The following is a 27,677-nucleotide window of genomic DNA, read 5'->3' on the forward strand; positions in this document are numbered from 1 at the left end:
TGTCCTCCTGGGGGGAGCATACCGCATGGGAGGGGGCACTTACCCTTTTTTATATACATCATCTCTTGGCTGTGGATTACCAAGTCAAGAAGGGTTTTGGCAGTCCTGGAAGAGAGAGAGAGAGTGCGCGCATTGCTGATTTAAGTGCCATGCTCTGGGGTAAGACACCCCTAAAACCCCTCAATGTGTTCTGTTAAGATACAGCGTGTTGTGCCTTAAAACGGCTTCTACCATACTGCTGTAAAATGGCTTCTACTGTACAGGCAGTGGAATTGCCATGGTAACGGCTTCAGAGTCCTCCACAAGGGGACTCCCTCTGGTAAGGGAAAATCCAACATTAGAAATTACGTTTGGTCCGAACATTTTCCCCCTATAAATAAATAAATACCAGGGCAACACTGAGTTATTGACTAGTCTGCTCTAGGTTGTAAGTACCATTTTCACACAGGATCCAAATTCTGACGCTTGGCAACTGGTTCACATTTACGATGGTCGCAGTGTCCGGGGGGGGGGGGGGGAGAGGCAGCTGTGTCATGTGATTCCCCCGTGGCGGCCTTCCGACAAGCAAAATCCATCGGGGAAGCCCGATTCACCTAACAACCGTGTTCCTAACTTAGCCACGGCCGTGATTCACTCAACATCTGTGGCCAGAAAGGTTGCAGACACGGAGCAAAACTCGCTTTAATCATCTCACTTGGCAAGGGAAATTTGGGGCTCAAATCGTGGTCATAAATTGAGGACTACCTATGTCAATTGGATGGAAATGAATCCAGGAGAGAAGCAACCTGGAATTGAGGAGACACTTCCTAACAGTGAGGACAATTAACCTGTGGAACTGCTTGCCACCAGAAGTTGTGAGGGCTCCATCACTGGAGGTTTTCAAAAAGAGACTGGACAGCCATCTGTCTGAAATGGTCTAAAGTCTCCTGCTTGAGCAGAAGGGTTGGACTAGAAGACCTCCAAGGTCCCTTCCAACTCCTGTTATTCTGTAAGGCTCAATTGTTTGAACAGGGCTGGCCTAGAAGACCTCCAAGGTCCCTTCCAACTCCTGTTATTCTGTCATTCCGTAAGGATCTTCCGCTTTAGCAGAGGGCTGGACTAGAAGACCTCCAAGGTCCCTTCCAGTTCTATTCTGATTGATTGATACTTAGCTGCCTCCTAAGCCCAGTCAGCTGGCTGCCTGGGGAATTCGGGGAGTTGAAGTCCACCGATTAATTTGGAGTTGCAAAGTTGAGAAAGACAGACTCCTGCCCGTCTATAAATACCGTTTACACTCCTGTTTCTTTTTATATACGTGCCACCGAGCTTCTTCTCCCTTCGATCCCGGTCAAGCTCTCCTCCCTCCACCCATTTTTTCTCCACCGCCATCGCTTTCTTCAAAGACCCTCATGATGGGGGGGAGAGGGGCTTCACCCTCTTTCCCCCAAAACCTAGACCCAGCTTCCAAGCACGACTGTTGACAAGGAAGTTTGCAAAATGCCAGCCTCTCGATACGGGCTGTTTTTTTCCTGCCGCTTGGCATCGCCTGGGCGCCACATGACCGACGCCGGGTGCCAAAAACAACCCCGGGTGTTGTGTTCATGGCAGGGCAAGCTGGACCCCAGATGCTCTAGCCAAGCAATGTGCTGGCACCAGGATAGGGTGGCTTTTTTTAGCTAGGCTGGGATGGTCGCTCCCAAAGCAGAGTTGCTGAGTTGTTCTTACGCCTCCTCGGATCTGCAAATCTGGCCGCAGGGTGGGGGGAAGACCCCCGTCCCACCGATGGCCGACGAACGGATGCATCTGCCTCTCCCGTCCCGGCAAGGTGTGATGTGCGTCACGGAGCAGCCGGGATTGCAGGTAAGATGGGCCTGTGTGAAGTCTCTTGTTTTGCAATGCCCACCCAGCCGCCTGGCATCAGGCTGGCAATGGGGCTCGATTTAGCCCGGAGATCGGGTTTCCTCCCCCCCCGGGAAGGGGGATGAGGAGGGGGCTTTCTCAACCCCACCACCCCTTTGGAAAGAGCAGGAAAGGTTATAGGGTGTCCTGCGCCGGTTGTGACGGCAATGTCACCAGGGGAACGGGCATGCTTGATTCCGTGCCAGCTGTCCCAGGACGGATTCAATTTCCTTCCTTGCAAAAGCCTTTTGCAAGAGTGATGCAAGCTCCAGCGAGCTTGGCTTCAGGTAGAGAGGCCCCTGGGCTGGAGGCTCTATCGGTCTTGATACCCTCACTTCAGGGACAAGACCTAAATTATCATCTTCACAGAGAGAGCCAAAGTACAAGTAGTCCTCAAATTACGACCACGACTGAGCCTGACATTTCTCCTCCTAGTGGATTTTGCCCCATTTTATGGCCTCTGTTTACTAAGTTGTTAAGTGAATCACTGAGTGACACGGTCGTTAAGTGAATCCACCACCCCCTGGACTTTGTTTGTCGGAAGGTTGCAGAAGGGTGACCCTGGGATACTGCAACCGTCATAAATATGAATCACTTCTGGGTATGTCTAGTTTAATGAAAAGAAGGACTAGGGGAGACATGATAGCAGTCTTCCAATCTCTCAGGGGTTGCCCCAAAGAAGAGGGAGTCAAGCTATTCTCCAAGGCACCCGAGGGCAGAACAAGAAGCAATGGGTGGAAACTAATCAAGGAGAGAAGCAACTTAGGAGAAATTTCCTGACAGTGAGAACAATCAATCAGTGGAACAGAAGTTGCCTCCAGAAGTTGTGAATGCCCCAACACTGGAAGTCTTTAAGGAGATGTTGGATAGCCATTTTATATGGTCTGCTTGAGCAGGGGGTTGGATTAGAAGACCTCTTAAGGTCCCTTCCAGCCCTGTGGTTCTATGTTCTGTCATATCCCTCCCCCAACAGCTGTCAACTTTCTACTTTTTTGTCTGCAAAATAATCTGTAGAGATTCTCAGTCATTCAGATCCTGGTTGCCCCAAAAGGGCTTTTTTTTTCTTTTTCCAAGAGCCAACATGAGTTTCTGGTTTTTCCTGGAAGACGTTTCCCTTCTCATCCCAGAGGCTTCCTCAGCTCTGACTGGAGGGTGGGAAAGGGAAGGATTGACACTCCTTGCAGACCGCGGGTCATTTGCTTCCTTTCAGAGAGTCCTTGAGGCCCCTTGGAGTTTTTTTACCTGTGTCCGTAGAGCAGGGGTGTCCAAACTTGGGAACTTTAAGACTTGTGGACTTCAACTCCCAGAATTCCCCAGCCAGCCATGCTGGCTGGGGAATTTTGGGAGTTGAAGTCCACAAGTCTTAAAGTTCCCAAGTTTGGACACCCCTGCCTTAGAGTCACCTGAGTGGTGCAAATGGTTCCTGCATTCTGCAATTGTTTCCCCTCTGAAATATCCATCCAGCTGCTTTTTCAGGAGGAAGAGCTGATTTTCTTCAAAATCCAATCCTGGATATTCTTTTTTTCCGTGCGCTTCAAAGTTTGGCATCGCAAGCGAAGCTCCGGTAACGGGTAGCTGTTGCTTTGGCCCTCGGGAAGCCCTGCTAATTAGACAATAGGCCTCTGTGATTGTTGCCCGGCTGTCTCCCGGATCTGTCTGATTAAGGCTAATCAGGCGCATGGCATCGGGGAGGACGGGTGTTAACTCACTGCTATGTCGCAGACAACAACGTCCCTCTGAACCGTTTGCTGATTTCTCAGCCGGCCGGCCGGGGAAAGAAGCCAGGTGGTTTTTCTCGCCCAAGGAATGGATGGAGGCAATGAGATCCCCATGGAATAAAACACCTGGGTAGCAGGATCAACGTGGGGGGAATTTGCACCAGGAGCTTCGGATTTTCCACTGGGTATCTTTTATTTATTTATTTTTAAAGTTGTTTTCCCGTGCTTGGTCTGTATGAGGGAAAATCCCTAAACAAAGCATTGTGTGCGGCTTTTGAAAACTCAGAGTAACAGAGTTGGAAGGGACCTTGGAGGTCATCTAGTCCATCCCCCTGCCCAAGCAGGAGACCCTACACCATTTTTGACAGATGGCAGTCCTGGCTCTTCTTGAAAGCCTCCAGGGATGAAGCTCTCACAACTTCTGAAGGCAGAGGAGCTTATTTTTATTTGATTTATTTAATTTATTGGCCGCCCATCTTACCACAGGGTAACTATTAGATATTATCCATCCAAGATAAAATCTGATCCAAAATATTAGATTTTCTCCATCCAAGGCTGGCTGGGTCACTTTGGGCCACTTACCAGGAGACTGGGAGTTCTAGTCCCGCCGTATGCATGAAGGCTGGCTGGGTCACTTTGGGCCACTCACCAGGAGACTGGGAGTTCTAGTCCCGCCGTATGCATGAAGGCTGGCTGGGTCACTTTGAGCCACTCACCAGGAGACTGGGAGTTCTAGTCCCGCCTTAGGCATGAAGGCTGGCTGGGTCACTTTGGGCCACTCACCAGGAGACTGGGAGTTCTAGTCCCGCCTTAGGCATGAAGGCTGGCTGGGTCACTTTGGGCCACTCACCAGGAGACTGGGAGTTCTAGTCCCGCCTTAGGCATGAAGGCTGGCTGGGTCACTTTGGGCCACTCACCAGGAGACTGGGAGTTCTAGTCCCGCCGTATGCATGAAGGCTGGCTGGGTCACTTTGGGCCACTCACCAGGAGACTGGGAGTTCTAGTCCTGCCTTAGGCATGAAGGCTGGCTGGGTCACTTTGGGCCACTCACCAGGAGACTGGGAGTTCTAGTCCCGCCTTAGGCATGAAGGCTGGCTGGGTCACTTTGGGCCACTCACCAGGAGACTGGGAGTTCTAGTCCCGCCTTAGGCATGAAGGCTGGCTGGGTCACTTTGGGCCACTCACCAGGAGACTGGGAGTTCTAGTCCCGCCTTAGGCATGAAGGCTGGCTGGGTCACTTTGGGCCACTCACCAGGAGACTGGGAGTTCTAGTCCTGCCTTAGGTATGAAGGCTGGCTGGGTCACTTTGGGCCACTCACCAGGAGACTGGGAGTTCTAGTCCTGCCTTAGGCATGAAGGCTGGCTGGGTGACTCTCTCTCAGGCAACCCACCTCAAAAGGTTGTTGTTCTTCTGGGGGAAAATAGGAAAGAAAGAGCATTAGGTATTTTCCCCGCCTTGAGTCATTTATAAACGATAATAGACACAGGATAAAAATCAAATAAAAACTTCAAATAAATAAGCAGCACCGATACATCCCTAAGTATGGCTTACTTGGGGCCCTCAAATGAAGCAAACCGCTTTCTAGCACTTGTGGACCCTACTTTGCAGGAATGTTGTTATTGGGGGGGGGGATAGGAGACATAAATATTCAGTATCTTGTCTGGTGAAGAAATGACAGGATGTTTATTTAATAAATGGCAATTCTGCCATTTCTGCCCACTGAGCTTGGAATCTGTAATCGAATGAAGAAACCCTGCTGGGGGGGTTGATCCCAACTTGGGAACTTTAAGACTGGTGGGAGTCTTAACTGGGAGATGAAGTCCACCAGTCTTAAAGTTCCCAAGTTTGGACACCCCTGCTCTAAAACGAACAGTTGCTGGCAGGGAATCCAGCCGCACCCTTTGCATCCCGGCTGACTTTCAAATCTCGGTTTGCTTTTGGGGAATTATCTCCAGAGGGAAACATGGGAACCCTCGAACTCGGCGCAGATGTCAATTCTGGGGTATTTTGGGGGTGGTGGTGGTGTTGAGGAATGCCCTGGCTCTGTCCCTCCCCAGTCATTCCGGGGCAAATTCTTGCAAACCACTGCTCACTTTTTGTTCTTCTCGAAAGCCAGTGAAACGTCTGGTTGGAGTGAACGCTTCAAAAATAGAAAAATAACAACAACAACAACACACAATTGGCTGCGATTTATCCCCCTTGCGAGCAAAACAGCAAAAGGATCAAAATAAAACAAACAGCTGCAGCCTCTTAAATGTGAGAAATAAATAAGCATCTTGCAAAGCGACAAAAAGCCTCTTCAGGCATGTTTACGACATCAGCCGTTCTCTCTCCAGCTTTCTTGTCATTTCAGCCACCACAAAAACACACAACCACACTCTCAGAAATGGGAGCCCCCTTAAAATGGCTCATCCAACCCGTTTCAAGAGCTTTCCTTTATTAGTTACCACCCACATGTGGAAGGCCAGGGGTTAGGGTTAGGGGGGAGGGTTAGTGTGAGGGTTAAGGTTAGGGTATTGGTGAGGAATGAGGGTAGCAGTGAGGGTGGGGCTTAGGGTTCGGTTAGGGTTAGAATTAGGGTGAGGGTAGCGGTGAGGGCGAGGGTTAGTGTGAGGGTTAGTGTGAGGGTGAAGGTTAAGGTGGGGTGGGGATTAGGGTGAGAGTTAGGGTTAGAGTTGGCGTGAGGGTAGCGGTGAGGGTCAGGGTGAGGGTAGTGATGAGGGTGGGGATAAGGTTTAGTGTTAGGTTTAGAGTTAGGGTGAGGGTAGCGGTGAGGGTTAGGATGAGGGTTAGTGTGAGGGTGGGGGTAGTAGTGAAGGTTAAGGTGAGGGTGGGGGTGGGGTGAGAGTGAGGGTTAGGGATAGTTTTTGTGGGAGGGTTAATATGAGGGTTAGGGTAGCAATGAGGGTGGGGGTTAGGGTGAGGGTTAGGGTGTGGTAGGATAAGGGTAGTGGTGAGGGTGAGAATTGAGGTGAAGGTTAGGGTTAAGGTTATGGGTAGGATTAGGTTTAGGGTGAGGCTAGCGGTGAGGGTGAGGGTTAGTGTGAGGATTATTGTGAGGGTGAGGATTAGGGTAGTGGTGGGGTTAAGGGTTAGTGTGAGGGTGAGGGTTAAGGTAGTGGTGAGGGTGGGGGTTAGTGTGAGGGTTAGGGTTAGAGTTAGGGCGAGGGTAGCGGTGAGCATTAGGGTGAGGGTGAGGGTAGCAGTGAGGGTGAGGGTTAGTGTGAGGGTGAGGGTTAGTGTGAGGGTGAGGGTGGTGGTGAGGGGAGGGTTTAAGGTGAGGGTGAGTGTTAGTGTGAGGGTGAGGGTAGTGGTAAGGGTGAAGGTTTAAGGTGAGGGTTAGGGTGAGGGTGAGAGTTAGGGTTAAGGTGTGGGTTAGGTTTCCTGGAAAACTTTGGAAGTTCCATTTGGCGTGGAGCTGCTCAGGAGCACTGTTAGTGTGAGACATTCTCCCTGTATCCCTAACCTGGTCCTTCAGGTCTTCCAACGGTATCCCCACCACAAATGTATCTTGAGTCCACCTCCTTCTTGATGGCTAACCATTCTTCTCTTTCCTTCCACCTATTCCCAGCATTATGGGCTTCTCAAAAGAGATGGGTCTTCAATTGTTTGATGGATGGATTGATGACTGATGGATGGATGTGCTATCAACTCAATGTCAGCTCTTGGAAACCTCAAAGATTTCCTACGTGATAAATGTTCCTAAACTTCAGGAATGGTGTCCTCACCACTACTGTAATGGAATCCTTCCGCCTGGACCATCCTTCTCTTCTTCTTCTCTTTCCTTCCTTCTCCTTTTCCCAGTGTGATGGACTTCTCAAAGCCACTTGGTCCTGGCATTAAGTCATTCTTGACTCTTAGCAACCATATGGATCATCCTCTAGGATGATCTGGGCCCATCCTGGTCCTTCAGCCATCCTAATGGTGCTCTCCCCACCAGTCTTATGTACTGTTGCCCTTGATGATGTCCCATTGAGTATGAAGTCATAGTTGACTCTTGGTAACCACATAGATTTTCTTCATGATGGTCTCCTCCCCCATCCTGGTCCTTCACATCTGCTAGTGATGACTCCATCACGGCTGTAATTGAGTCCCTCCACCTTGATCTTCCTCTTCCTCTTCTCTTTCACTTTCAATCAGAACTTTTCCATCAACCAGAATAGAGCTGGAAGGAACCTTGGAGGTCTTCTAGACCAACCCCCTGCTCAAGTAGGAGATCCTAAAGTAACATTCCAGACAAACAGCTGTCCAATCTCTTCTTCAAAACCTCCAGTGAACCTCCACAACCTCTGGAGGCAACTTCTTTTTTTAGTTTTAATTAAACAAAAAACACACACAAAAACATTCTTCATTACATCTTCCAGAAAGCATGTCGATTGGTTACAAATAAATTTCATGCGTTACTACAATCGTTCTTTATACTTCATTCATATTGAATTGTACGTTTTAAATCAAAAATCTTTATACCATCAATATACCATCATTCTCATTTAACTATAGTTGTTTAAACGTGCTTTTGTCTAGAATCATTTATATTTATATTATAATAAATCTAGACAAAAATTTATTGCTAGAATTTATAAGTACCCAGGAGCGATTACATCTTTATAACAAAATCTAAACAAAAAAATATTAATAAAATTAATAAATCTTTTCCCCAGGTCCCATATTATAGTTTATATGCAAATTGTGTTTACCAGTTAGAGTTATTATTTCATTATTATTGTCATGATGGGTTATCTGTTAACGAATAAACATTTTAAAAACAAAAACATTCTATAAGCATCTACAAAGTTCTACTTATTAATCACCAAAAATTAACTAAGCTTTTATTTTTATTATTTCCCCCCCCCCATTCAATTGTATTTTATTTGGGTTTCACCATTCTTAACTTTCTTATTTTACTCATAACTATTATTTTTGAGTTTTGTTACATTCCTTCATTGATTCCTGTTTCTTTCCTCCATCCACCTATGCCATTTATCCCATATCTGGTAGAATTCTGATTCTTCTTTTCCCTGAATTTCTTTAGTTAGTTTGTCCATTTCAGCATAGTCCACCACCTTTCTTATTATTTCATCTTCACTTGGAGTTAGTTTGTTTTTCCATTTCTGGGCATAGGCAATCCTTGCCGCCGTAGTTATATGTAGTATTAAATACTGGATTTCTTTTTTGCATTTTGCAGACATTATTCCTAATAAAAAGATTTCCGGTTTCCATTCTATTTTAACTCCCGTTATTGCCTCCAGCCAATTTTTGATTTTTTTCCAAAACTTTTTAGCCTCCTCACAGGTCCACCATAAATGGTAATACGTTCCGTGTATCGATTCGCATTTCCAACATTTTGGGGAGGTATTTGTTGATATTTTAGCTAACCTTGTTGGTGCCAGGTGCCATCTATAGAACATTTTATACTGGTTTTCCTTGTATGCAACTGAGAGTGTCATTTTTAAGTTTGTTCCCTATAATTTTTCCCATTTGTCTAATTCAATATTATATCCAAAGTTCTGCGCCCATTTTATCATTCTGGAGGCAACTTCTGTTCCACTGATTAATTCTCCTCTCTGTTAGGAACCTTCTCCTTAATTCCAGGTTGCTTCTCTCTTTGATCAGTTACGGTCCGTTGGTTCTTGTCCTGCCTTCAGGGTTGACCCCCTCCTCTTGGTGGCAGCCCCTCAAAACCAGTCAAGACCATTTGATTTTGTGTAATGATTCAACTTTCCCCAGCATTATGGACTTCCCAAAGCAAAATGGACTTGACATTGATTGATGGTGCCATCAAGTCACTCTTGACTCTAAGCAATCGTATGGCTTGACCTCTAGAATGATCTGTGCCCAGCCTGGTCCTTCAGGTGTCTTAATGGTGCCCCCCCCCAACTGCATACTCTTACATACTGTTGCTCTTGATGATGTGCCACCAAGTATGGTCATAGTTGATTCTTGGTGACCACATAGGTAGATTTGTCTCCATGGTAATCTGTCCCCAACTTGGTCCTTCAGATCTCCTAATAGTGTCTCCATCCATCCATCATCCCTCAGTATCATTGCTGGTCATTCTCTTCTCTTTCCTTTCATCTTGGACAACAGTATAGCCTTCTCCAAAGATTTGGGTCTTCTGATTGATTGATTGATTATTTTCCACTATTGATCCACTATTGTCTCTTAGGAGCCACGTAGATCCAAGACATTATCCGAGACAATCTGTCCCCAACTTGGTCCTTCAGATGTCCTAATGGTGCCCTCCATCATCACTGTAATTGGAGTCCCTTCAATTCACTGCTGGTCATCCTCTTCTTTCTTTCATCTTTCCCAGCCTTCTCCAGAAAGTTGGCTCTTCATATTGATTGATTGATTGATTATTTTCCACCACTGACTCTTAGCAACCTCATAGGTAGATCTTCTTGAAGATAGATTCTCCAAGACAATCTGTCATCATCCTGGTATCAGATTAACAGAGTTGGAAGAGACCTTATACTGTGGTCATCTAGTCCAACCCTCCGGCCAAGCAGGAGACCCTACAGCATTTCCAACAGATGGCAGTCCAGTCTCTTCTTGAAAGCTTCCAGGGATGAAGCTCCCACAACCTCTGAAGGCAACTTCTGTTCCATGGGTTGATGGTTCAGGTGCTTTGACCCCTTCCTCTCTGTCCTCAACTTACAACAGCAATGGAGCGCCCCAAATTTATGTTGCTAAGTAGAGTCACTCCAATTTGGAAGGTTACAAATTAATAATTTTCAGTTGCTTCTCTCCTTGGTCAGTTGCCATCCATTCTTCCTTCTTCCAATCCACCACCCAACCTCCCTTGCCTTTCCCTTCCCGGTGCCTTGACCAATTCCCTCAGGACATGGCACCACCCTGGCATTTCTCCGCCCAACTGGCCAGTTTAAATGAAAACACCTTCGGATGCTTTGGAAAATAGCTGGACCCCCTTCCTCCAATCTGGGGCAGCCCCTCCAATATTGGAAGATGCTCTCCTGTCTCCCCTGGTCCTTCTCTTCCCTAGACTAGCCAGGCCCAGTTCCTGCAACCGTTAGATAGCTAGATAGCTAGATAGCTAGATAGCTAGATAGCTAGATAGCTAGATAGATGATAGATAGATAGATAGATAGATAGATAGATAGATAGATAGATAGATGATAGATAGATAGATAGATAGATAGATAGATAGATAGATAGATGATAGATAGATAGATAGATAGATAGATAGATGATAGATAGATAGATAGATAGATAGATAGATAGATGATAGCTAGATAGCTAGATAGCTAGATAGATGATAGATAGATAGATAGATAGATAGATGATAGATAGATAGATAGCTAGATAGCTAGATAGATGATAGATAGATAGATAGATAGATAGATAGATGATAGATAGATAGATAGATAGATAGATGATAGATAGATAGATAGATAGATAGATAGATAGATAGATAGATAGATAGATGATAGATGGATGGATGGATGGATGGATGGATGGATGGACAAGCAGACAGAGTTGGAAGGAACCTTGTAGATCATCTAGTCCAACCCCCTGCCCAAGCAGGAGACCCTATACCATTTCTGACAGATGGCAGCCCAGTTTCTTCTTGAAAGCCTCCAGGGATGGAAGCTCTCACAACTTCTGAAGGCAACTTCTGTTCCATTGTTGATTGTTCTCACTGTCAGAAATTTTCTCCTTATTTCCAGGTTGAATCTCTCCTGGATCAGTTTCCATCCATTCTTCCTTGTCTGGCCTTCGGGTGTTTTAGAAAATAGCTTGACCTCTTCCTCTCTGGGGCACCCCCCCCCCCAATACTGGAAGATGCTCTCCTGTCTCCCCTGGTCCTTCTCTTCCCTAGACTAGTCAGGCCCAGTTCCTGCAACCTTCCATCGTATGTTTTAGCCTCCAGAAAAACACTGGTTTAGTCAGGGAATTCTGGGAGTTGAAGTCCACAGATCTTAAGTTGCCAAAGTTCCAAAACACTAGTTTGACTAGGGAATTCTGGGAGTTGAAGTCCATCTATCTTATAACATGATGGCTGGGGAATCCTGGGCGTTAAGGCCGCAGATCTTAAAGCTGCCAAAATTTGGGAAATACTGGCCTAACCAATCCACCATCCAACCTCCCTAGCTTTTCCCTTCCCGGTGCCTTGACCAATTCCCTCCGGACGTGGCACCACCCTGGCATTTCTCTGCCCAACTGGCCAGTTTAAATGAAAAGACGAGCGATTCCATTCCACTCGTCCTGGCTCCGACCCAGGGCGGCTGGGAGGTCCGGGGGCGGGGGGTGTCTGTTGAGCCGAACCCTGAAATAACCCCTCTGCCTGCTCGCCTGTCTTGAAGCTTCAAAACGGGCCGCCGTGGCTGCTTCTGCAAGGAAGATCCCGCTTTGACGGGCGTCAAGAGTTCACTGGGGATAGTGCGTCATTTTCTGCTTTCTGTTTGCTGAAATTCTCCTCCCCGTCCAGCCTGGCAGGCCAGCAGGCAGCAGAATGGACTGTCCTTTGAACTGGGGCCAGCAAGAACAGGTGGCCAAAGAGACAGCGAGTAGCTCATAATTCTGCCCAATGCCTTGGGTAGAAGAGGCTTCCCTCTCCCTGCCCTAAATCCGGATCTGTTACGCGGGGTATAGAAAGGGACACGGCCGAAGACCCTCGCCGACAGGGACGGCGGTGGACTTCTGCTCGGCAGCCTTGCCCCGGGGGTGGCGAGAAGGCCACACGGAGGGCTCAGGACTTCCCTGCTCTTGGCCTCTGGGTGAGTTCCTTGCAGGGCTCCTTGCTCAGGGTTACCTGCCCAGGTCAACTCCAGTGGAGGTGGTCCAACCAGCTGGTTTGGGGGGGGGGGGTTTCCCCCCAAAAGAAGCCCATGGGAGACTTTTCTGGCCTAAGCCCAGTTGATATGGGCAGCTAAGTCTTCAAGGTACCACAGCCCACCTCTGCTGTGGGCTGCTTAATCTCACAACATCTCCAGAACTTGCTGGAGGACTTCAGCCAAATCCTTCTAACGGTGGTCGGGCAAGGCGAGATAAAACCAGGGTTGGCTTGGTTGAGGGTAAACAGGGGTGAGTCTTCAACCTTCGTTTTGTGTCGCATGAGCTTTTTCTAGATGGGACCATGGCTTAGGAGTTCACAAGGCCCCACATGGTCCCTTCTTTCTGCTCAGCTTTTGGCCCAATGTAGTGGCCATCATCTAGAACCTTGGAGGTGGCCCATTGTCTTTTAAATCAGCCGCTCTGACCGGCGCTAAGCTGCACTTCTCCAGATTTTCTGGACTGGTGGATTATCTGTCGTCAAGTCGGACGACAGCTCCTGGGGACGACAATTATACATTTCCTCCATGCTGGGATTTTTCTAGGGCGCATGTAAAAGTTTTGGAAAAGTGCGATCTTGTCTGCAACTGCGTGCAGGGATTCCTGGGTGGGGGGGTGGGGGGCAGAGGGTCTTACTTTTCTGATGCATGGCGGGGCTATTTGGGCCACGGAATGATTCCAAAATAGTGAAAAGGCTTAACCGATCGAGAAGGGAAGACCTCGCAATGCGGCAACAACCGAAGGCCAAATGGAACTTTATGTAACGAGGAGTTTTCCTAAGGTCTCTGCGCCGATGGTGGGGTTAAGAAATAGTGGAATGGAATGGAATGGAATAGAAGGCAGAATGGAATAGAACGAAGAATAGAATAGAATAGAATAGAATAGAATAGAATAGAACTGAAATAAACTGAAAGGGAACTTGGAAGTCTTCTAGTCCAGCTCTCTGCTCAAGCAGGAGAATCTCTACCATTTCTTTCAGATTAACCACTTAGATTAACAGAGTTGGAAGGGACCTTGTAGGTCATCTATTCTAGTCCAACCCCCACCCACACCAAGCAGGAGACCCTACACCAATTTCTGACAAATGCAGGCCAATCTCTTCTTGAAAGCCTCTAAGGATGAAGCTCCCCCAACTTCTGGAGACAAGCAGTTCCACTTGTCCTGACTATGAGAAAGTTTCTCCTTCATTCCAGGTTGCTTCTCTCCTTGATGAGTTTCCATCCATTGTTTCTTGCCTTCTGGTGCTTTGGAAAATAATTTGACACCCCCCCCCCTCTTCTTTACGGCATCCCCTCAAATACTGGAATCCTGCTACCATGTCCTCCTTAGTCCTTCTTTTCTCCAAACTAGCCAAATCCTGCAGCCGTTCTTCGTATGTTTTCGCTTCCAGGCCTTCGATCCTCTTCATTGCTGTTCCTTAAAAGGCCAGGAGGCTGGCCTGGTGCCTCTCTTGGCACAATTTATTGATTATTGAAGCGGAAAGGGGAAGTGATTCCTTAATCAGCAGCCGGGTGGTGGATGAGGGCACCGAGTTGTTCCGTTTGAAAAATGCCTTCACTTCTGGTGCCCTGCGAGAAGGAATGGCCCAACTATATTAAGGCAACCTCGCCGGACAATGCTAGTTGCCCGTTACATGATGTCATCTCCTACTCATCCAGGATTAAACCCTGGTTCAGGAGCAGAGAGGTCGCAGAGAGGCATGTAAGAGGCAGTGGAATCGAAGCAATGTTTATTTTGGAAGTTGCAGCGGGCGCTGGAAAAAAGTGACTTATGACCGTTTTTCACACCTGCGACCCAGAATGTGGGTTCCTACCGGTTCGTACTGGTTTGGGCGAACCGGTAGTGGAGTGTTGGCTTCAGGGGCAGAACCGGCAGCGAGCCAGGCTGGCCACGCCCCCCCCCCCCCCGAACCGATACTCCGGTCATCGCTGGAGTTGACAGTATGTTTTTTGGGTCCTTTTTAAATGTTCTGTGCATGCACAGAATTATTTATAGGCAACTGTGCACGCAGCAAACCAGCAGTAACAATGGCAGCAACGCACCCTTGCTACAACCATTGCAGCATCCCCGGCAGTGGTAGGTTCCTCTCCCCGTCGGTACCGGTATACTGGGCCGGGCGTCCTGGTCATGCATGCATGCCTTGCACATGTGTGTACCTCTCCACCACCCCTGCTGCTCGTTGGACACCCAGCTGCTCGTCGGAGGTCATGCAGGCAACACACACTGTGCTCACGGTCGCAATTGGCCCGGAACCCTCCACTGATCCCCGCACTCACGACTTGTGTGCTTCAATGCCAGAGTTCCTGAGCCAACATGACTGTTGGTTGAATTCTGGGAGTTGAAGTCCACAAGTCTTAAAGCTGTCAAGTTTGAACACCCCTGGGTTTTTTTTTTCTAAAGGGTTAGCGGTGCAAGGCTCTTGTAACCTGACAGCTTTAAGACTTGCACACTTCAATGCCAGAGTTCCTGAGCCAACATGACTGGAGGAGGAATTCTGGGAGTTGAAGTCCACAAGTCTTAAAGCTGTCAGGTTTGAACACCCATTGGGTTTTTTTTTCTTTTTCTTTTTTAAACAAAGTTTTATTGGTTTTTAAGAAATAAAAAGGAAAGGTGTGATGGAAAGGGTTACAAATTTTGGCAGTTGCAATATGTGCAGGTGTCCCCTCCCCCCATACTCATAGTATACATTTAAACAAAATTCAATACAAAATAGCAATATTTAGTCAGCAAGTAAATTCAAATGATAATTTCAATCAGTTTATATCAAGCAAATTTTCTTACTCATTTTTGTGATCTGAGCTTTCTTGGTGTTGCCCCTTCTCCCCCCGCCAGCAGAGCTCCGGCCCCTCACCTGTCCTGTGTATCTGTTGTGAAATCATCTGGTTTATCTAGGAGTGCTTTGTTTTTTTCCATAAAGGCCTGTGCCTCTATGGTTGTATTAATTCTAACTCTTGTATCCTCCCAGAATATTAACATACCTTCAGGCATCAGCCATCTAAACCACACCCCCTTCTGGTAAAGTTTCTTCGCTAATTGCGAATAATTTTTCCTTTTCTCTCTCACTTTCTTGGGGATCTGTTTCAGAATGGTTATCTCTCTATCTTGGTATTTCAAAACTTGCCCCCTTTGTGCACTCAGAATTTCATCTCTTGTGGTCTTTCTGAGAAATTTAATGTGTACCTCCCTGGGTACATTGTGTGTTCTAGCATATGCTGAATTTACTCTATAGACCAGATCTAGTTCCCACCCCATCTGTTGCTTCTCTTTCTGAATATATTCCGCCAATATGTTCGTCATGATGTCCCTTAAATCTTCATCATCTGCCTCAACCACATTTTGAAATCTAAGAAAAAAGGACATTCTTTCAAATTCTCTCACTCACGACTTGCGTGCTTCAATGCCAGAGTTCCTGAGCCAACATGGCTGGAGGAGGAATTCTGGGAGTTGAAGCCCACAAGTCTTAAAGCTGTCAAGTTTGAACACCCCTGGGTTTTTTTTTCTAAAGGGTTAGGGGTGCAAGGCTCTTGTAACCTGACAGCTTTAAGACTTGCCTGCTTCAAATGTCAGAGTTCCTGAGCCAACATGACTGGATGAGGAATTCTGGGAGTTGAAGTCCACAAGTCTTAAAGCTGTCAAGTTTGAACACCCCTGGGTTTTTTTTCTAAAGGGTTAGGGGTACAAGGGTCTTGTAACTTGACAGCTTTAAGACTTGCACACATCAATGCCAGAGTTCCTGAGCCAACATTTTGGTTGCTAAGCAACAGCGTTGTTAAGTGAGTTTCACCACATTTTATAAGTTGGCTATGCCCACCCAGTCACATGACTGCCAAGCCACTCCCACTCCATCGCATGGCTGGCAAGCCACTCCCATCCGGTCACATGGCCAGCAAGCCACTCCCACAACCCAGGCCACACCTACAGAAGAGGTTCTAAAAACTTCTGAAACCCACCACTGGTGTGGGAGTACCAGAAACAGGAAGAGCATCTCCCTGGCAAGCATGCATGCCGGTCAGCTGGTCTTCGCACATGCATGTGCACTAGGGACTAGAAGACCAGGACACCGACGTGCATGCTCACCCCAGAAACCAGAAGCTCAGCTTCCAATCACGCACATGTGCGCCGGGAACTGCTTTCCTGGTTTCTGGTGAGCGCATGCCAGAGGTGGGTTCTCACTGGTTTGGACTGGTTTGGCCGAAAAGGTATTCACTCAGCCGGACACTTGACCACACCGGTTCTATCCTCGGCGGGGCCATCTTTACTTTGTCTCCTGCACATGCGCAGAACAATCTTCCTTGAAAAAATGTAATTTTTGCAAACTTCTTTGGGCATCGAACCGATAGTAATGCTGGCAGGAACCCACTCCTGGTGCATGCGTGCCACTCACCTGGTCTTACAGTTTCTAGTGCTCCCCTTCCCCCCGTGAATACGCCCCCAGGTTCGCCAACACTGTGACAGCATGTCAGCTGGGGAATTCTGGCAGTTGAAGTCCCGATATCTTGAAGCTGCCATTGTGAGAAACAAACTCACTCTTCAGAAATTTGACAGGAGTCGTGAAGTGAAGCAGCAAGCAGTTTATGGCGTGTAAAATACGTTCTTGCAAGAGCAGGTGGCTACTAGCTATGTGGGCGCAGCTAGGAATACATTTCTCCAATTTTTTATTCCCTCCAACCAAACCACAAATCCCTCCTTGCAGCCCCCTCTGACCACAAGGTTGCAATCTTCCCGGAACGCCTGTTTCTCCATGAATTTCCCCATGCTTCATCTTTTGTCCAGTTTGGATGAGGGGATAGATGGGGAACTCATCAAATTTGCAGATGACACCAAGCTGGCAGGAATAGCCAACACTCCAGTAGATAGGCTTAAGATACAGAAGGATCTTGACAAACTTGAACATTGGGCACTATCTAATAAAATGAAATTCAATGGTGAAAAGAGTAACATTCTACATTTAGGCAACGAAAATGAAATGCACAGGTACAGTATAGATTGTACCTTGCTCAATAGTACTAACTGTGAAAAGGATCTTGGAGTCCTAGTGGACAACCATTTAAATAGGAGCCAGCCGTGTGCAGCAGCTGCCAAAAAAGCCAACGCAATTCTAGGCTGCATCAACAGAGGGATGGAATCAAGATCACGTGAAGTGTTGATGCCGCTTTATAATGCCTTGGTAAGGCCTCACTTGGAATACTGCATTCAGTTCTGGTCGCCACGATGTAAAAAAGATGTGGAGACTCTAGAAAGAGTGCAGAGAAGAGCAACAAAGATGATTAGGGGACTGGAGACTAAAACATATGAAGAACGGTTGCAGGAACTGGGTATGACTAGTCTAATAGAAAGAAGGACTAGGGGAGACATGATAGCAGTCTTCCAATATCTCAGGAAATTGCCCCAAAGAAGAGGGAGTCAAACTATTCTCCAAGGCACCTGAGGGTAGAACAAGAAGCAATGGGTGGAAACTAATCAAGGAGAGAAGCAACTTAGAACTGAGGAGAAACTTCCTGACAGTGAGAACAATGAATCAGTGGAAGAGAAGTTGCCTCCAGAAGTTGTGAATGCCCCAACACTGGAAGTCTTTAAGAAGATGTTGGATAGCCATTTGTCTGAAACGGTATAGGGTTTCCTGCCTAGGCAGGAGGTTGGACTAGAAGACCTCCAAGGTCCCTTCCAACTCTGGTATTCTGTTCCCCTTTTTCCATACTACCTTTTGTCCCTTTTTAAAAAATTCTTAACCTATATTTCTTGTTTCTCTACAATCTCTGCAGCATAAGCATAATAAATTGAGGCAAGCGGTTAATTACTTTCTCCACTATATTTACTAGACTGTGTGGTTAAAAACCGTTAACTAATCTGCTTGACGAAGCTGAGTCACTCATCGGAATAACAGTTTCTTCCTGTTTCCCAGTCTTCAACTTTTTACCTTTGATGTCCCAATGTCCGGCTGAATTTTTAGACTCACGACTCTTCAAAAATGGCTGTCTTTGCAAAATCAACATCATTGCCATCAGCTTCTTACATCATGATTGGAGACATCTGATCTAAGTTATAGAATAGAATAGAATAGAATAGAATAGAATAGAATAGAATAGAATAGAATAGAAATGCAGAGTTGGAAGGGACCTTGAAGGTCTTCTAGTCCAACCCCCTGCCTAGGCAGGAAACCCTATACCATTTCAGACAGATGGCTATCCAACATCTTCTTAAAGACTTCCAGTGTTGGGGCATTCACAACTTCTGGAGGCAACTTCTGTTCCACTGATTCATTGTTCTAACTGTCAGGAAATTTCTCCTCAGTTCTAAGTTGCTTCTCTCCTTGATTAGTTTCCACCCATTGCTTCTTGTCCTGCCCTCAGATGCCTTGGAGAATAGTATGACTCCCTCTTCTTTGTGGCAATCCCTGAGATATTGGAACACTGCTATCATGTCTCCCCTAGTCCTTCTTTCTATGAAACTAGACATACCCAGTTCCTGCAACCGTTCTTCATATGTTTTAGTCTCCAGTCCCCTAATCCTCTTTCTTGCTCTTCTCTGCACTCTTTCTAGAGTCTCAGTATCTTTTCTACATCGTGGCGACCAGAACTGAATGCAAATATTCCAAGTGTGGCCTTACCAAGGCATTATAATTATTATCTTGGCTTCTTTTTGTAGCATGGAGATACATAGTGATCAACCTGTTGTTTTGTCTCCTGCAGGAATTGATCTGAAGTCCCTGGAAAGGAGAAGGGTTAGTTTGGAAGATCTCTACAGGGACCCCATTGTCTCAGAAGTATCTTCCAGAAGATGGAGAAGGACGGAGAAACCAGCAGTGTGCAGGATACTGGGGGAGGGGGAGAAAATGTCCTTCCGGAAGGTCCAGCCCAGGAGAAAAAGAAGCCAACAGACCAGGGCCCAGGTGAGAAAGAAGAGCCCTCAGGTGAGTCCCTGGAAGTGAAGGACTCCCAAGAGGAACCCAAGGAGGATCAACGGAAACCCCTCCACATCCAACACAGCTTCAGCTGCCCAGCAAAAGTGAGCAGGTAACGTTCTTCTCCGCTACCTCCGTTCATTTGAGGTCCTTCTGCCCAGAGGTCCACCTGCCCAATGGGCAAAGCCATGGGGGGCGACTGGGGAGGGGGGCGCAGGGGTGGGAAGTGGGAAGATAGGCAAGCGATTGGGTGAGGATGGGGGGTGGGTTTTTTGTGGGGGAGGGGGAAGACTAGTGAGTGCCCTGCAACCAGTTGGGCAGTTTGGACGGATCCTACGTAGAGACTGTTTATGGTGAGCTTCGGCTCTGGGCTACATGTGATTGGGATGAAGCCACCTGGGGCCTTGAGAGGATGAGGAACCTCTTACAAGGTGTAGAGCAAGAGGAGGAGGAGGAGGAAATTGAGAGAGGTGGGGGAGGGGAGGAAAAGGAGACAGGAGGAGCAGAAATAGATGAGAAGGAGAAGGAGAGGAAAAGGAGACAGGAGGAGCAGAAGGAGGAAGAGGAGGAGGAGGAGGAGACAGGGGGAGGAGCAGAAGGAGGAGAAGAAGGAGGAAGGGGAGGAGAAGGCGAAGGAGAGGAAGAGGAAAAGGAGACAGGAGGAGCAGAAGGAGGAAGAGCAGGAGGAGGAGACAGGGGGAGGAGCAGAAGGAGGAGGAGAGGAGGAGGAGAGGAGGAGGAGGAGATGGGGGAGGAGGAGAAGGAGAGGAGGAGGAGACGGGGGAGGTGCAGAAGGAGGAAGAGAAGGAGAAGGAGAGGAAAAAGAGAAGGAGAAAGAGAAAGAGAAGGAGGAGGAGACAGGGGAGGAGCAAAAGGAAGAGGAGGTGGAGAAGGAGGAAGAGGAGGAGAGGGAGAGGAAGAGGAGACTGGGGAGGAGGAGAAGGAGGAAGAGGAGGAGAGGGAGAGGAAGAGGAGACTGGGGAGGAGGAGAAGGAGGAAGAGGAGGAGAGGGAGAGGAAGAGGAGACAGGGGAGGAGCAGAAGGAGGAGGAGGTGGAGAAGGAGGAAGAGGAGGAAGAGGAGACAGAAGGCCAAGGCATTGGGCAGAACGATGAACTTGCCGCTGCTCTCTCTCTCTATGGCCCCCTGTGACCACTAAACGGTCGTAACTCGAGGCCTGCCTGTGCGAAGGCCTTTAGGGGCCAGGGAAGCCCACCTGAACGGAGCCAATTTCTAGGCTGTCCTTGTGGGAAACCTCCCTTCCTGGCTGTCTCCCACCCTGCTGCGTTTGGGGAGGGGGCCTTTTAAAATCCTCAACCTGTCGCCTCTCTCACTTTCAGCTTAGGGGATATTCCAGAAGAGACCCCGGAAGCCCCCAGCGCACAGAGTCCCAAAGACCCCGCGGCTGCTTCTCCCTCTGCCCCAGAGCCCGCCTCCACAGAGACCCCCAAACAAGAGGAGAAGGAGAAGGAGGAGGGGGCCCCTGAGCAGGGCCCGGAGCCGTCAGCGGAGGCCCCCAGCCCCACCAACCAAGAGAGTGACAGGACTTTGCCTGAAGAGCCCCTCCCTCCTGTTCCCGAGGCTGCGGGGGCCTTGCCATCCCCGGCAAGCGAAGAGACCCCCAGCCCTGCGGAACCGGGCTGCAGCCCCTACCTCACTCCAGATTTTGGCAAAGAAGACCCCTCCCTGATCTTGGGTAAGATTGTCAGGGAATCGCTGGTTTCAGGCCCCGGAGCAAAAAAACTGATGGAAGGAGACCGTGTCCCTTCGCAAGTTTCTAGTCCTCATGAGGACAGACGCAGGTCATCCTGGGCCCCTTATGACCGCAATTCGGACCAACATTTCCGATGCTAAAGCAAATTCAATGAAGTCCCTCCCAGTTTTATGTCCCTTATTGCGATGGTTGTTAAGTGAATCAGGTGGTTGTTAAGTGAATCGGATGGTAAATCTGGCTTACTCACTCACTTTGATAGCCAGAAAGGTCGCAAATGGGGGAGTCACCCCAGGATGTTGCAATCATGGTAAATCCATGGTGATTTACTCAAAGCCTACATTTTGATTACATGATCCTGGAGTATGTCAAGACGGTTGTAAGTGTGAGGACGGGTCGTAGATCACTTTTTTCAGTGCCGTTGTAACTTTGAATGGTCACTAAAGAAATGGTCATAAGTCGAGGATTTCTGCACCTGGAATAACTTCCGCTTCCAAATAAAGGTAGCCCTTGATGGATGTTGTTTCATTTAGTGACCGTTCAAAGTTACAACAGCACATAAAAAAGGAAGTTATGACCGTTTTTTCACACTTACAATGACCATTGCAGCATTCCCTCAGATCAAAATTCAGATGCTTGGCAACTGATTCATATTTATGACGGTTGCAATATCACTCCGTCCCCTTTTGCACCTTCCGGACAAGCAAAGTCGATGGGGAAGCCGGATTCACTTAATAATGGCGCTGTTCAATTCAAAACTGCAGTGATTCACTTAAAGACTGTGGCAAGCAAGGTTGTAAAACGGGGCAAAGCTCACTTGACAAATGTCTCACTTAGCAACATAAATTTGGGGAGCTCCATTGCACTTGTGAGTTGAGGACAGAGAGGAGGGGGTCAAGCTATTTCCCAAAGCCCCCGAAGGCCAGACAAGGAATAATGGAAGGAAACTAAAGAAGGAGAGATTCAACCTGGAAATAAGGGGAAATTTTCTGACCGTGAGAACAATTAACCAGTGGAACTGCTTGCCACCAGAAACTGCAGGAGGTTTCAAGAAGAGATTGGGCTGCCATTTGTGAGAGGTGGTGTAGGTAGGGTCTCCGGCTTGGGTGGGGGGTTGGACAGGATGACCTACAGCAGGGGTGTCCAAACTTGGGAACTTTAAGACTTGTGGACTTCAACTCCCAGAATTCCCCATGCCATTTGCCCCCATTGGGTACAATGGCTTCACTTAACGACCACGGTGTTTGCCACGTCTTGTAGTGGCAACATTTTGCTCAACGACTACTGCAAAAAAGATAATAAAAATCATTCCTGTGGGTGACCTGCTTTATAACCATCACGATGTAATAGACAGCCTCCATTAAGGTCGTAAGTCGAGAACTACCTCCGTTATCACTGGAGATCAAATATGACACTCTGGCTGCGGTTACGAAGGGATTCTTCCGATAACTGATCAGAAGCTCCTTGGGCTGAAATACAGGGAGTCCTCGACTTACGACCACCATTTCTATTGCTAAGTGAGACAGTGAGTTTGGCCTCATTTTATGACCTTTCTTGCCGTTGTTGTTAAGTGAATCAGTGTAGCTGTTCCGTTAGTCACGCAGTTGCTAAGCGGGTCTAACTTTGCTGGTCAGAAGGTCGCAAAAGGAGATCACTTGACCCCCTTTTGCGACCGTCGTTAATTCGAGTCAGTTACCAAGCATTTGAATTTTGAACACGGGGATGCTGCAACGGTCATAAGTGTGAGAAACAGTCCTAAGTCACCTTTTCCCACTGCCGTTATAACTTTGACCGGTCGCTGAATGAAACTGTTGTAACTCGGGGACTACCTGTAGAAATTCTCTTTCTAATTGTCCCTCTCTTCCTAAATCTGAAGGCAGGCCCTGTTGGGAGAGGACAATGGGGAAGTTTTAAATGCAGAGAGAGAATATAATAATGCACTGAGAAGGGGGAGCATCACCTCCTCTTGTGCATATTAATTCATAAAAAGTATAAATGAAATAGCGATAGAGTTTAATGTCTGGTTCGTTTAATGGCTTTTCATTCCTTATTCCGTCTGAAAAACTGGAGGATTTAAAGCAGAGATCGGGCAGCCGCTTGCCCAGAATGGCAATTATTCCGGCTACCAGCTGATGATAATGTTATTGCATTATCATTATATACTTCATTCATTAAACATGAAACTCCGTTAACTGAACCTTTAAAAATGTATCACAAATCTTATTAACTGGCACGGATGGCTGATACAGTTGCTGCCAGCATCCTAGGGATCAACCAGAGGTGGGATTCAGCAGGTTCTGCCCAGTTCTGGAGAACCGATAGCCGAAATTTTGAGCAGTTCGGAGAACCGGCAAATACCCCCACCTCTGGCTGGCCCCGCCCCTGTCTATTCTCTGCCTCCCGAGTCCCAGTTGATCAGGAGGAAATGGAGCTTTTACAGTATCCTTCACCTGCCACGCCCACCAAGCCACGCCCACCAAGCCACGCCCACCAAGCCACACCCACCAAGCCACACCCACCAAGCCACACCCACCAAGCCATGCCCACCAAGCCACACCCACCAAGCCACACCCACCAAGCCATGCCCACAGAACTGGTAGTAAAAAATAAATAAATTCCACCACTGGTATTGACCAATACCTAGATGTGTTGTTGTTGTTGTTGTTGGTGGTGGTGGTGGGTCACACAGTCAGCCAGATGTTCAGACTGGGATTGGCATCTTTGCCCACCTACCGAGTCCTTCCCAGGACCTGAGATAGGCGGAGGTGGCTGCTTGATGGTGTTCAAGGTATTACATCGCAGGATGGCAGCTCTTCCAAGTAAAGCTGGCATTTGCAATTGACTGGCGGGGATTGTGTCAATGCCGAATGGTGTTCAAGGGACGTCCCAGATGTTTTGGGGCTGCAGCCAAGGCACTTATCACTATTGTTTTCTTTTGCCACAGTCGTTCTATTTCTGTTTAGCGGTTCTTCGCCTTTTGCGATGTTCTCCGCTTCTTTCCTCTTCTCTTCTGCTGTCTCGAGCTCTTGCCATGTCCACTATGCAGATTTGGGTGTGTGTGGGCGTGTCTTTCTTAATTGTTAAGTCAGGGGTGTTGTGTGTTTGAATTCTCACAGGGATGTAGCTTCTTCGTTTTCTATGACTTCCCCTATTCTGTGTTCTCACCAGTTGTCGCTAGCAGACAAAAGGGGCTTCTTGCAGATCTTCCAATGCACCGTTGTTGCTACTTTGTCGGGCGGCTGCTTGTAGTCAGTCTGGGGGATCCTCTGGCAGCAGCTCTCCAGGTGATCCACAGTTTCTTCGGCTTCTTTACGGAGATGCCATTGGCTGTCTTTTCAGTTCTGGCTTTGAGTCCATTTGGTCTTAAGCCTTGGTCTTGTGTAGAAATATACATATGGAGTCTCTCTCTCTATAGATATACATAATATAGTGGCAGCAATAACTCTCTCTGCCCCTTTCTCTCTTTCTCATCTATCTATCTATCTATCTATCTATCTATCTATCTATCTATCGTTATCTCTCTCATCTCTCTCTCTCACCTATCTGTCTGTCTGTCTGTCTGTCTGTCTATCTATCTATCTATCTATCTATCTATCTATCTATCTATCTATCTATCTGCTATCTCTCATCTCTCTCCCTCATCTGTCTGTCTGTCTGTCTGTCTGTCTGTCTGTCTATCTATGTATCTATCTATCTATCTATCTATCTATCTATCTATCTATCTATCTATCTATCATCTATTGTTATCTCTCTCATCTCTCTCTCTCACCTATCTGTCTATCTGTCTGTCTGTCTGTCTGTCTATCTATCTATCTATCTATCTATCTATCTATCTATCTATCTATTATTTTTCCTTTCCTATTTTTCTTTTTATTTCGGTAATTGGGTAATTATTGCTAAATTTGCTGTTTATTTTTTGTTTATTAATATGCATTTTGCACACCTTTATAAAATCTATATGCTGTACCTGGTGTGTGTGTGTGTGTGTGTGTGTGTGATCTTACACACACACACGCATTGTCGTAGCCCCAGGACCTTGATTCACTCCCATCTGACAGTTCAAAGTTGCAACTGCATTGAAAAAAGCGACTTATGACCGTTTCTCACACTTGCGACCACAGCAGCATCCCTGTGATCAAAAATTTGGGCACTTGGCGACTGGTACGTACTTATGACGGTTGCAGCGTCCTGGGGTCGTGGGATTTCCACATGAGACTTTCCCAGCTGGCTTCCGACGAGCAAAGTCACTGGGGGCAGCCAGGTTCACTTAACACTTGCAGGGATTCCCTTAATGACTGTGGCAAAACAGGTCGTAAAATGAGACGCAACTCACTGAACAGCTGCCTTGCTCAACAATGAAAATGTGGGACTCGGTTGTGCCCATAACAAACACTCCTTGTATTGTGAATAATTCTACCCCAATCTCAAAACGTTTGGGAATTCATGGAAGCAGAATTGGGCTCCCGTGGATAAATCTTCTAGCAGCTTTCTAGATTCTGGAAAAATAGGACGAAGTTTGGGTCATAGGTACCTTTTGGTCCCCAACCCCTGAGACGCGGCCCACTATTGGGCTGTGGCCGGTGGCCTGTGGCCTGTTTGGAACTGGGCCATATGAGAAGAAAGAGAGAGAGAGAGAGAGAGAGAGAGAGAGAAATAGAGATGGGAGAGAGGGAGAGAGAGAGAGAGGGAGGGAGGAAGGGAGGAAAGAAGGAAGGAAGGAAGGAAGGAAGGAAGGAAGGAAGGAAGGAAGGAAGGGGAAAGATAGACAGATGCTCCACCACTGGAGGTCTTCAAGAAGAGTGGGCAAGAGGGGGGGAGGAAGGAAGGAGGGAGGGAGGAAGGGACGGAGAGAGGAAGGAAGAAGAAGGGAGGGAAGGAAAGATGGGAGAAGGGAGGGAAGGAAGGAAGGAAACAAAGGAGAAAGAAGGATAGAGAAAGGGAAGGAAGGAAGGAAGGAAGGAAGGAAGGAAGGAAGGAGGAAGGAAAGGAGGGGAAAATAGACACATAGATGCTCCATCATTAGAAGTCTTCAGGAAGAGATTGGGCAAGAGAGAGGGGGGGAGGGGGGGAAGGAAGGAGGGAGGGAAAGAGGAAGGAAGGAGGAAGTGTGGGAGGGATGGGAGATGGGAAAAGGGAGGGAAGAAAGGAAGCAAAGAAAGAAGGAGAAGGGAAGGATGGAGGAAGGAAGGGAGGGGAAAGATAGACACACAGATGCGCCATCATGGAAGATCTTCAGGAAGAGGTTGGGCAGCCATTTGTCTGGAATTCTATCGTGTCTCCTGCTCAAGCAGGGGGTTGGACTGGAAGACCTCCAAGGTCCCTTCCAGACCAGTCCTGTGATTCTGTGATCCTTTTGCCCCCACCCGGTTACTTGTCCCCAATCCAATGTGGGGACTGGCAAGCCAGGCACGGATTTTCCCCCTGTGGCCCATAGATGTCACCCTCTGAGCATGGATGCGCATAGAAAGCTGTTCGGAGCAGAAATGGTTCCCATGCTCTCTCTTTCAAACATCTCCCCCCCTCTCTCCCTCTCTCTCTCCTTCCCTCTCCTCTCTCTCTCTTCCAGACGACACCCCCCCTCCTCCTGCGCCCTTCACCCACCGCATCGTCACAATGAGGACTGGAGACTTCAAAGAGACTTACAAGCTGAACACGAAGGAGGTCCTGGGAGGGTAAGGAAGGTTTTGACCCAGGGGAGACTTTTCCTGATCGAGCGAGAAGAATTAATCGGGGGGGGGGGGAGGACGATCTGCCTGCAGATGGGGTGGGGTCTCCATCACTGGGGGGGGGCTTCAAGAAGAGACTGGACAGCCGTTGGTCTCGAAGCGTAAAGGAGAAGGAGGAGGCCCAAATTTGGGAACTTTAAGACTGGTGGACTTCAACTCCCAGTTGAAGTCCACCAGTCTTAAAGTTTCAAAGTTGGACACCTCTGGTATAGTTTCTCCTGCTTGAGCAGGGGGTTGGCTAGAAGACCTCCAAGGTCCCTTCCAACCCTACCCTTCTATTCTCTTCCTTCCTTCCTTCCTTCCTTCCTTCCTTCCTTCCTTCCTTCCTTCCTTCCTTCCCTCCCTTCCTTTTCCCCCTCTCTCTTCCTTCTTTTCTTCCTTCCATATTTCTCGTTCTCCCTCCCTCACCCAGATCTTCCTTCCTTCTTCTCATCCCCTTCTTATTCTCTCCTTCTCTTCCTTCCCTTCTTTCTTTTCTTCCTTCTACCTTTCTCTTCCTCCCTCCATCTTCTTTCCTTCCCTCCCTCCTTCTCTCTTCCTTCTTTTCTTCCTTCCATATTTCTCTCCCTCCCTTTCTTCTTTCTTTTCCTCCTTCCCTTCTTTTCTTCCTTCCATCTTTCTCTTCCTCCCTCCCTTCCCCCCTATATCTCCCTACTTCCCTTCCTTCCTCTTTTCTTTTCTTTTATTTCTCCCTCCCCCCTCCCCATTCTTTCTCTCTCTCTCTCCTCCTGTCTTCCTGTCTTTCTTCCTGTCTGTCTGTCTTCCTTCCTTCCTTCTTTCCTTCTTCCTTTCTTTCTCCCTCTCGCCCCATTCTCTCTCTCTCCTTCTGTCTTTTTGTCTTTCTTTTTTCCTTCCTTCCTTCCTTCCTTCCTTCCCTCCCTCCCTCCCTCCTTCCTTCCTTCCTTCCTTCCTTCCTTCCTTCCTTCCCTCCTTCCTTCCTTCCCTCCTTC

General features: G+C 47.8%; 1 protein-coding gene across 2 annotated transcripts in view; it reads left to right on the top strand.

Moving 5' to 3' along the window:
• Positions 1 to 1,568: 1,568 nt before the first annotated feature.
• Positions 1,569 to 27,677, top strand: part of MYLK2 (myosin light chain kinase 2) — a 48,273-nt gene continuing 22,164 nt past the window's right edge. Inside the window, exons 1-4 of one of the 2 annotated variants that reach the window (XM_081947892.1) lie at positions 1,569 to 1,839; positions 19,080 to 19,403; positions 20,631 to 20,986; positions 26,568 to 26,673. In XM_081947892.1, the coding sequence (XP_081804018.1) occupies positions 19,168 to 19,403; positions 20,631 to 20,986; positions 26,568 to 26,673 (698 nt within the window). In that variant the 5' untranslated portion in view covers positions 1,569 to 1,839; positions 19,080 to 19,167. Of the gene's footprint in view, positions 1,840 to 12,161; positions 12,336 to 19,079; positions 19,404 to 20,630; positions 20,987 to 26,567; positions 26,674 to 27,677 lie in introns of those variants that run through there. The other variant, XM_081947891.1, reaches the window with a different exon arrangement.

The sequence above is a fragment of the Natrix helvetica genome (genome assembly GCF_964273705.1).
Source record: "Natrix helvetica genome assembly, chromosome: 3".
NCBI classification, from domain to species: domain Eukaryota; kingdom Metazoa; phylum Chordata; class Lepidosauria; order Squamata; family Natricidae; genus Natrix; species Natrix helvetica.